The sequence below is a fragment of the Anguilla rostrata genome, chromosome 5 (genome assembly GCF_018555375.3).
Source record: "Anguilla rostrata isolate EN2019 chromosome 5, ASM1855537v3, whole genome shotgun sequence".
NCBI lineage: Eukaryota > Metazoa > Chordata > Actinopteri > Anguilliformes > Anguillidae > Anguilla > Anguilla rostrata.
This window is the reverse complement of record NC_057937.1, coordinates 6,398,387-6,409,103: the sequence shown is the minus strand read 5'-3', so window position 1 is coordinate 6,409,103 and position 10,717 is coordinate 6,398,387. Positions and strand designations below refer to the sequence as shown.

Sequence of the window (10,717 nt, the reverse complement as noted above, 5' to 3'; positions counted from 1 at the left end):
GTATGTGAAAATCCTGTATCCAGCAGGATTATGTTGAACACCCTGGTGTAGGACTAGCGGTCAAAAGCTAAACGCACTGTGGGCTGGTGTCCCAGACTAGGATTAAGCCTAGTCCAAGACCAGGTGTCCTTTTTCAGTGGATATCTCCATTGGGGAAATGTTTTTAGTCAAGACTAGGCTTAATTGTTGTCTGGGAAAACAGCTCTGAGTTTAACAGATACCACAGTGAAGGCAGATCAGCCTTTTGATTTTATTGTAGACAAGACCTTGAGCCAGTTTTGTGATCCATCCGTTGTTTATTCAAGTGCAGAAAAAAGATAAAGTGCCCATTTAAACAGTTCAGTAAAATATAAACTGACTGTAAAAACAACATTTAATATGGGGTAATTTGAAGACTACCCAAAAAATGGCATTAGATGAAAGGTGGCACTACTGGGGGGGTGGGGGCGGAGGGGACTGGCAACTTTAGCAAGAGGAGGAAACCAGGGTCGTTGTCTGAAGCAGCCGAGTCAGAACCCAAAGCCTAGAAGTTCAGGACAGTCCGAATGCTGGGTGAAAAAATTAACAGAATTATTATGAAATGTACGCACCATGTACACTCCTTGTATGGCATTAAACATGGCCTTAATTAAGGATTAAAATTAAAAACTGCAAATGCTATAACACAACCATGCTGTCCTACACATGGACTGCTCCCGTCATTCACCTTACACTGTACATATTCCTTAAATACACTTTTTGTGTATATTGCCAATACATTACAAGTTCTACTTGTTTTGACAAAGTGTGCCCCATTGTAGATAGGAGATTGAATGAGATTTGTTTCCAGGTCTGGGAAGAATACGGGACTGGACCCTGCAAGTTTGCGGGTACAATCGAGAGTCATCTGTGTATCAGCTGGTTTTGAGAAGGGTGGATTGTGGGTAATGGCCTCAGGTGACCGCCGCAGGGGGTGGAGGGTTTTTTTAAATGAGATCTACTGTAATTAAAGGTCTGTGTAAAACTCATGGAAGTATTGGGAGTTCCCGCTTACCTTTGCCCAGAGTGCAGGAGTTCAAAGCCTTCGTTGATCTTGTCGAAGGGCAAGGTGTGGGTCACAAACTCATCCACCTTCAGCTTCTTGTTCATGTAGTCATCGACCAGCTTGGGCACGCTCTCCACACTCTTCCACCCTGAAGCATAGAAACACATCATGCAAACATTGCTTACTAAACATGTTGAGAAAAACAACTCTTTCAGCCTATAGCACACCATGCATTACACAATCTGCGCTGACCAAACATGCTGAAAAATACAACACCGTCAGCCTAAAGCCCAGAATGCATCACACACAACTAAACTCAATCAAAACTCATTAAAATATTTGTAGCCCGAAGATAACTGCGCCCAATACGATATTCAAAAAAATCTGATCACCTCCAAAAGCAGTTCCCTTCCAGGTGCGCCCCGTGACCAGCTGGAAGGGGCGGGTGGAGATCTCCTGCCCCGCCCCGGCCACCCCGATGATGACGCTGACCCCCCAGCCCTTGTGGCAGGCTTCCAGGGCCGCTCTCTGAAACACAGACCGCCAAAACACCGTCACCGTAGGAACCGAAACGGCGGAAACCTCAGCCCACACAGATCACTTCAGACCCCGAACACAGAGATCTAAACCCTCCCAGAAAGTCTCCTGCAAGGTGTGACTCATCACAGACGGTCGGGCGGGTCTCACCATGATGGCCACGTTGCCCACGCACTCGAAGGTGTAGTCCAGCCCTCCGTCCGTCATCTCCACCAGGACCTCCTGTATGGGGCGGCTGTGGTCCTTGGGGTTCACCAGTTCGGTGGCCCCGAACTCCTTGGCCTTCTGGAACTTGTCGGGGTTGATGTCGACGCCGATGATCCGGGACGCCCCCACCTCCTTGCAGCCCATGATGACAGCGAGGCCCAGGGCCCCCAGGCCGAAAACAGCGCAGGTGGACCCCGGCTCCACCTGCGGGGTGCACCACCACAGCTACGTCAGGAATGTTCCTCGTGGGGCACTCCCCCAACCCAGTGCTCGTTCCTGGGGGGTGTTTCATGAAGCGGGATTACTGAGTTGGGCTGGATAGCTCTGTTGACAGCTCTCTTTACTTGAGTCCATGTTCCAGATTCGGGAGGGTTCCGGGTTTTACTCAGTGCACTAATCCAGCTAACTCAGTAATCCTGCTTTGTGAAACAGGGCCCTGTTCATTCAGACCACTGAATTACTCTGCTACTAAACAGCCAATAACCTCGAAGGACCTGCTATTAATGTAATTCCCTCCATGGGAGGCTGTGGGTATTGATTAATGCGTCTTTGGTAGCACCTTGAAGATGCAAATCAACCTGTAAATCTATCATATCACTTCTAAGAACAGCCTAGACTTACGATGCTAAACTTCGATAAACGTGGTCCCGTCTCCTGGCCCGTAGTCGTTTCCGAGAGCGAGTGAATTTGGCAGAGAGGCGGTTCGTTTTTTGGGGCGCAGCTCACCTTGGCAGTGTTCAGGACCGCCCCGTAGCCCGTGGAGATGCCGCAGCCCAGGAGGCACACCTTGTCCAGGGCGGCCTTCTCGTCCACCTTGGCCAGGGAGATGTCCACCACCACGGTGTACTCGGAGAAGGTGCTGCACCCCATGAAGTGGAACACCGGCTTCCCCTGGCAGGTGAACCGGGTCGTCCGGTCCGGCATCTGTCCCTGACCCTGGGTCACCCTGAATGGGAGAGAGGAGAGGTTGGAGCAGGCCTGCCCCAACATTGTTCCTGGAGATCTACCGGCCTATGTTGGTTTTCGATTTCTACCGTACCCTAATTTGGCACAACCGATTCAACTAATTAGCAGCTCAAAGAGGTCTCCAGCTGTTGAATGAGGTGCGCTGTTGAATGAGGTGTTGTTCAGGTTGGAGTGAAAACCTACAACACCCTCTAACCTTTGTTCCCTACCTGATCTTTTGACAGAGATTGGTCTTGGGGTTTTTGCAGAACTTGCAGTCCCCACACTGCGGAACATACAGGGGAACCACGGTGTCACCTTAAACAAAACAATAAAAAAAGTATAACTTTACGTTGAATGTTATGCACATTTTATAATCCACACAAAAATAATTCAACACTCAAATTCAAAAATGTACTTGTTGCTACCACCTTGCTGTTACAGTTATTTGCTTCTGCTAGAACTCATTCATTAGCCGTGAATTGCAGTTTTCTGTTGTGTTTAGCAGCACCCCGTCGACAAATCAGAGCCGAGTATTTTATGACGCTACGGTTTAAGCCAGTTTAATCTGCCAAGCTTCTTACCTGCTTTGAATTTGGTGACGCCCTCTCCAACACTCTCCACTGTTCCGGCCCCCTCGTGCCCCAGGATGACGGGGAAGAGCCCCTCGGGGTCGGACCCGCTGAGCGTGTAGGAATCCGTGTGACAGATCCCCGTGGCAAAGAGCTGAAACACAGCGCGTTCGCGAGAACGACGGTCACCATCACCGCTATAGTCAACATGAGCATGGTCATCGCCAACATCGCCAATACTGCTGTAATCATCTAGGGAATATATGACCACAGCCATCGTGAATACTGTGGTGATCACAATCACTCTCACCAGCACTGTCTCCATGAGAAATAAAGTCAGGTTTACCCAACTTGAATTTGTGGAGGTATTCCACTTATTTTTTTTGACATTTAGTAGTCAGCGCAATCTGAATGCAAAAGGCAGCTTTTGCGTAAGGCTAATGATTACTGCAGCCCATAAACCCGTCCTGATAATGAACAGGAATTACCGTGGTGGAATTTATGAGGCCTGGTAATTAAGAGATATAATAATTTGCCTGCCGGCGCACGCTTTGGCGTGTCAGTTCTCCATTGAGGTAATTACTCGGACGTGAAGTGAAGTCTTCCGGTGCTGGTGGTGTAATTCCGTGGCTATAGCGAAGCCAGCCGGATCGTGTGTTGCGATTGTCTGTAACCGTGGCGACGCTCGGGGGGGTCGTGAACGCTACCTTGATGCGGACCTCGTGGGCTTTGGGCGGAGCCACCTCCACCTCTTCGATCGACAGGGTCTTCCCCGCCCCCCAGGCCACCGCCGCCTTGCACTTAATCACCTGGAAAACAGGCGAGCTGTAGAGGGCATCTCAACAGGCATCAAGGAACGGGCAGAGGTCATGCAGGCTGTCAGGTACTGGGAATCAATCCTGTTCTTAATATGTGGCAGTATAACAAGGCCTTGTTTATTGGTCGAACTCCAGTGGTAAAGTCTAACTTCATAATGTGTTCCTGGGAAAGTCATATGGAACAAATTCCTGTTTTGCACAAAGACTGAAGAAATGCAAGTACCCAGGTTAATACTATAACCGACATGCTACTTGTGAATGGAATGTAAGAAGAGTTGTCACAATCCCTTTAAAGTAGCAGACAAATGGAGGTTCAAAGTTCAAGTTATTCCGGATAAAAACAACAGCCAATCAGCTCAGTGACTGCACCTTACTTCGGTGTGGACAAGGTGTGCACGTTTGTGATTGATCAACTCATACAAGGCAACGTTCAAGTTCATATTTTTACATAAATACTATAAAATGTTATAAATTAACATGAACTCTTACTGATGACGAGCTGTACACAACTGCAGAACATTAGACAAATGTAAGCTGTAGCATTCCAGCCTACTATTTAAAGTCCTTCAATCACTGACAGCTGCTATTTCTGCACGATCTTGTGATATCGATGTTCACTGTTAGGAAGTCACATGGACGTATGCCGCACATAGAAATCATAAGAAGAAAAATTACTGCAAGATCGCCCGACCCCCAACTTCCCTACGATTCGAACTGGCCAGTTGATTTTAGTTTTTGTACACGTGCAAAACAAACATTGCAAACAGCTGAAACATGGATAGAACGGATTCCATTCAGTTCAAGTAGTCTTCTGGAAGAAGCTTAACACAAACTCGAATCCAGTAAGAAACAAAAGCAGAAAATAAAGACAAAGCATGAACAGAAGTTTTGACAGCGCTCGATCCAAGCCACCTTTGTTGTTTTAACATGCGGATTTGCAATGCTTCTATAAACATCGCAATGTACGGAAGATCCCACACTATACATAAATGCTGGGCGTTGCCACTATACATATATATGAAATGCAGAAATGAACTTACTTTTCCAGCCGTCGCCATAATCACGCTCATGCAGCACACTGCACAAAAACAAAGGGGGCGTAATGAATTGAAGTTCCCATGATTCACTCGCCGTCCAATCAGAGCGCAGTGGTGTCCCCCTAACAAAGCCAATCAGAGCGCAGCACACACAGTGTGCTTGTGCACGACAACCGAGCATGATTGGGAACAGACACGCCCATTTGTTGCACATGCATTGAAAGTGCTGGACATTTTCTGCTCTGAAAACAAGATATTTTGAAGGACTGTACTGGACACATTATTGAATAATGTCCATCGAAGTCCTTAACAGCGTAGCTTGCCAGAAGTTGGCGACTTTGGAAGGGTATTGTTGTGTATTTTAATTAAACCAAATGTCAGACAAATTTAAGTTGGGGTGGTTTGCTTAGAATAAATCTGACAGTTAAACGTGTGAGAAGGTTTGTGTTAGCTGAATAAGTACAATGTAAACAATGGGATTTTTATTATTCATGATATGCATAGCTATTTCTGACGTAATATAGTTTAAGAGAGTAAATAATCCCTCTAAACATGAAAAACACCTAATTAAGAAAAAAAAAAAAAACCTTAGAATTTTGGAATTGCAATTGTGGTTGTAACGAAAACCAGCATGTAGTGGTCTCCTAAGACTGAGTTTGACAAGTACATGTAATACTAATATTTCATCACAAGAGGGCAGTAAGCAACAGGGTAATGAGTTTGAGACACTATTCTTCTTTTGCACCTGGGATCCTCTTGAATCACTGGCAACTTTTTTGGATTATTGCAGCCAAACACAGAGAAACTTTATTTTAAATATATATTTAAAGTGGACAGTTAAATTTGAACTCAACTGGACATGCTGACTTAATGCAGTGGTTCTCTGACTCCTGGGTCCTTCTGTTTGCTGAGGTAAATTTATAGGTTCCTAATTGGTTAAAGCGTTGACGCTTGGTCACTAAAACTAACCATTTGATAGATAATGAAGAATTCAAAGGATCTGCAAAGGCACTAGGTCACATAAATGCTTTGAGAATATGATTAGTATTCTAATGAGCTATTTCGTTTGCAGTTTTGTCCTTCAACCCAATAAGACACAGAGACATCTGTTTCCAGCCAAACTTTAACAAACATCCGATAAATCAGATTGGATGCAATTGCCTAGCTAATGTCTAAATATGGGATTTGTCAACACAGTGGACATGCGGCAGCGCATACAGTAGCACTTCACAGCACCATGGAAAGAGCGCTTTCGATTATCAAAAGGTTTTTGGTATTGCAATTCCTATCACTTGCACTTGGCGTCTCCCTCCACCATGTTACAGGATTGGGCATAAAATGAGATATTTTAGCTTCTTTTTTGGCCCAATGGAATACTAAAACTTGCATGAGCAGGGTTCAGCATATATGTGACAGCTCCTATCAGAACAACTGTGCACAAACACTTTCGCTGTTCTCCTCCACTTCTTCTTTATAGTGATAATGGTTGTGGCAGTATTTTTAGTATTTTTATTATTACTGTAAGAAATAATTAGGCACAGTTTTGAAGTAAGAAGTTTCTAAACTATTGGGAGTTACTGTACCATATAGAAAAATATTAGCTAACCACACTGCTGTGAATGTTAGTATTTATCAAAACTTCACTGTGATAAAAAGTTAGTGTTTAGCTAACCTCACTGCTGTAAAAGTGTTTAACTTCACTGTGATAAAAGTTAGTGTTTAGCTAATCTCACTACTGTAAAAGTGTTTATCTAACTTCACTGCTGCAAAAGGTAGTGATTAGCTAACTAAACTGCTGTAATAGTTAGTGTTTTGCTGCTGTGCTGTTATAAATATCTGGGTGGCATCAATGCATTCTCTTCTTGCTCGCTACCTAATGTTGCTTTTCAATACCACTGTGAGTATGTGGACCAAGAGTACAAAATATCAGATATATTTCTATTTTTAGTCTTTTTTGAAAGGAGGTCATACTATAACAAAACAGGTTCTAGACATAACAGTTTTCATATTCAGTAGTGTTGACACGTTGCCCTGGTTACACCAAAGGCTTGAACATAAATTGCTGGCAGTAACAACGCAAAATTCCTGGTAGATCTATTAGCCTGTCATAAATGTTAGAAATTTGCTATTATAACCACCATGGGGATGTTGACACAGAGCACCTTTAATGTAAATGCATAATACAGATCTTCTTGTGCATAATTTCATGCACATGTAGACATGCATAAGATGCCCTGAAGGTGGTGCTTCAGGGATTTGCTTGAGCCCCGATCTGTCCCCAAAGCAGAGCAACAACCAGCTGCTGCCCTGACCCAGTCCTCCACCTCCACACTGACTGTATACAAGACTCATCACCACCCTAACCTGAGTGCACACACATACACACACACACATACACGACTCAACACCACCCTACCCTGACTGCACACACACACACACACACACACACACAAATCAACACCACCCTAACCTGACTGCACACACACATACACACACACACACATACACAACTCAACACCACCCTAACCTGACTGCACACACACACACACACACAGACACACAAATCAACACCACCCTAACCTGACTGCACACACACACACACACACACACACACACACATACACAACTCAACACCACCCTAACCTGACTGCACACACACACACACAAATCAACATCACCCTACCCTGACTGCACACACACACACACACACACACACACACACACAAATCAACACCACCCTAACCTGATTGCACACACACATACACACACACACACACATATACACAACTCAACACCACCCTAACCTGACTGCACACACACACACACACACACACAAATCAACACCACCCTAACCTGACTGCACACACACACGCACACACACACACACACACACGACTCAACACCACCCTAACCTGACTGCACACACATGACTCATTACCATTTCTCGCAAGTTTATGTGTAAGTGTGTGTGCGTGTCTGTGTGTGTGCGTGCATGTGTGCATACGTTTGTGCATGTATGTGTGATTTTTTGTTTTTGTTATCTTACTAAACTGATACCATACTGCATGGTAGAGGCTGCTCCCTGTTCTCTAGCTGGGCAAATCTTTCATTCAAGTGTAAAAGGAAATCAGCTGCAGGCTCAACAGATAAAACCGAAGAACAGGAGGAGGTAAGTGACACAGAACACATCTTCACCTGCCACTGATCTTAAATCAATCAGGGCTGCAGTACCAGACATGCAGCCTCAGCGTTTTCTTGTGTTTGATAGGCACAGGGCAGCATTGTTTGTTTCTTTATTTATTTAAAAAAATGTATTTAAAAATCAATTCTTATTGGGATTTATATCTTCTTCAGTGGAAGAGCTTTGAGTTGAACATAAAGTAGATTCTTTAGCTGCTGTGGGGTAGTAAAAAAAATGAAAATATCACACTGAGCAACCGGAAGATGGACGCAGACTGAACATTAGGTCTGGCAGTAGAGTCTTGGCAGGGATGGATAATCACCAGTTGATTAATGTAAGCAGACTTGCAGTCAAAATTCTTAACCAGCCCATGTGTGTAACTTAGTGAAGAGATATTATGCAAATAGCATGCAAATATTTTTAAAGAATTTAGTCTGTAAATGGTACCAACTACCAAGGCACAAACCATCAAGCATCAAGCATTGGAAGCTTCTCATATCAAAGGAAAACAAAGCCAATTTTGTTAGGTGCATTACACTGTTGCTTGTGTTAATTATGGTTGCAACATCTACAAATATCGTTTCATTGTTTTCATTGTTTTCAGAGGTCTGCAGTTATTTGGATGTTCTTCTGAGATGTTTTGTGACTTCTGGAATGAGCCGTCACTGTGCCCTAGAACTTTTGACAGGTTAACCACTCATGGGAAGATTCTCCAAGTGTTTTCCAGAGATAGTGGCTCTCACTGAGGTTCAGTGGAGTCCCAGAGCCTCAGAAATCACTTATGTATTTCAACAACTTTTTTCCCCAACAATCTCTCATTTCCTTTGATTGTGGCATAGTGTGCTTGTAGAAGATTTGTGGCGACTACTTCACTTTGATGGTAACGTTGATTTGAAGTATGGTTTAGATTCAACGGAGCTGGCTGAAATCAAACATGGCTGTGTTCAATCAGTTGAGTCTAATTATCAATTAAATTTGGTTATTTGGTTGATTGAGTAACTAGGGGGGCAATTACTTTTTCCCATGGGTGATATGTGTGGTTTTTTTTTTTCATTAAATAAATGAAATCATAATATAAAATATGTTTTGTGTTTACTCAGTTTCCCTTATATTAAAATATTGGTCTTATATTTTATTTACAGATATGAAACCATTCAGTATGACAAATATGCAATAATAGAGGAAAATCAGGATACTTTTTCACAGCACTGTAAGAACATGGCTGACCCCGTGTGTGTGTGTGTGTGTGTGTGTGTGTGTATGTGTGTGAGTGTGTGTATGTGTGTGTGGAGATAGGATGTAGGTGGGAGAAAAGTGTTTCCAGTGACTACAGAATTAGAGCCGGGAAAGTAATTTAGTATCAGCCAAAATAGAAAGATGTGGGCTGAACTTTGATCTTTTTGTGTGTGTGTGTGTGTGTGTGTGTGTGTGTGCAAGTTTTCAGTCAGACCGTGTTTCCTTCTGTTTCATAAAACAATAACAAAATGTAATAATTTTAAGCTTCCTAGGGTAGAACCTCTTGTTTTGATGTTTCTCATTTCTCCCTCCGTTCTTCTCTTTTTTAAATTTATCTGAGACTGCCTTGCATGCCAGAAAATATGAATTATGATCACCCGGAGAAATGAATACTTTAATGCGCCCAACTACTCTCACGTACGCCATTTATCTTCTCTAAAAAAGAGAAGGTTGAGGCTGTGGCACTGGTGTATCTGATGAGAATCTCAATAAACACTCTGAGGCACCACCAGACCTTCTTCCATGCATTCATTTATTAAGGGTCCAGAATTGCTGGCACCCTTAATAAATATGAGAATAAAATAACTGTATTAAATAACCAACACGGGTAATGATCCACTTCATATGTTCAAAAAAGGAGAGAAAATTAGATTGTTTTGTTCTTGTGCAGTTAGTCAGAGCTCCCTCCCTCACAAAGATGATGCCATTCAGTGGCCTTCTATTTTTTTTTTGGTTTTCTGGGGGTGGGGGGGGTGTCTCTGAGTTGTTGGTCTATACTTGTGGTCTGCCTTTTTTTATTCAAACTACTCCTTTTCTATCAGGTTCCGGTTTGGTTTCTATCAGGTTGGAGACTCTCAAATAGTCAATACAAATCAATTTTAATAGAAATGTTGGCCCTAGTTCTTTCAGAATGCGTCATGTTTTTTTTTTTTGGTTGGTTTTTTTAATGGTGACCTTGTTTTCACATCTCCGGCACCGTTGGCATATTTGCAGCAGATCAGTTGTCAAAGCCGTAGCTTAGCGGCAAGGTCTCTCTCGGTTGCAGGTATCGCTCCTGGGTGGTCCGGACGCCCGTGTCATCCGTGCTACATTTTTTGAAAGCAAAACCATGTTTCTCTCTGAACTGTGATTCACGACAGCCTTCGTCCCGAAAGAGGGTA

At 43.6% G+C, this 10,717-nt stretch overlaps 1 protein-coding gene across 2 annotated transcripts; it reads right to left on the bottom strand.

Annotated features, from left to right (window-relative positions):
* Nucleotides 1-276: 276 nt before the first annotated feature.
* On the bottom strand, nucleotides 277-5,283 carry LOC135254550 (alcohol dehydrogenase class-3). Of its 2 annotated transcripts, none has more exons than XM_064334802.1 (9): nucleotides 5,144-5,283; nucleotides 3,993-4,094; nucleotides 3,298-3,439; nucleotides 2,944-3,031; nucleotides 2,495-2,714; nucleotides 1,712-1,972; nucleotides 1,417-1,552; nucleotides 1,034-1,172; nucleotides 277-548 (listed from the first exon to the last, which is right to left on the bottom strand). In XM_064334802.1, the coding sequence occupies exons 1-9, from the start codon at nucleotides 5,171-5,173 to the stop codon at nucleotides 524-526; spliced, it is 1,143 nt and encodes a 380-aa protein (XP_064190872.1). In that variant the 5' UTR covers nucleotides 5,174-5,283; the 3' UTR covers nucleotides 277-523. The 2 variants fall into 2 exon arrangements, with proteins under 2 accessions (XP_064190872.1, XP_064190871.1); XM_064334801.1 differs by lacking the exon at nucleotides 5,144-5,283 and adding an exon at nucleotides 5,016-5,105.
* Nucleotides 5,284-10,717: the final 5,434 nt, after the last annotated feature.

Excerpts from the sequence above, each read along its gene's own strand:
- LOC135254550 (XM_064334801.1), bottom strand. The coding sequence starts at position 5,090 with ATGTATAGTGTGGGATCTTCCGTACATTGCGATGTTTATAGAAGCATT. Across the intron at positions 2,715-2,943 it reads AATCTCTGTCAAAAGATCAG|GGTGACCCAGGGTCAGGGAC; the intron begins GTAGGGAACAAA and ends TCTCCCATTCAG. Across the intron at positions 549-1,033 it reads CTCCTGCACTCTGGGCAAAG|CATTCGGACTGTCCTGAACT; the intron begins GTAAGCGGGAAC and ends TTTTTCACCCAG.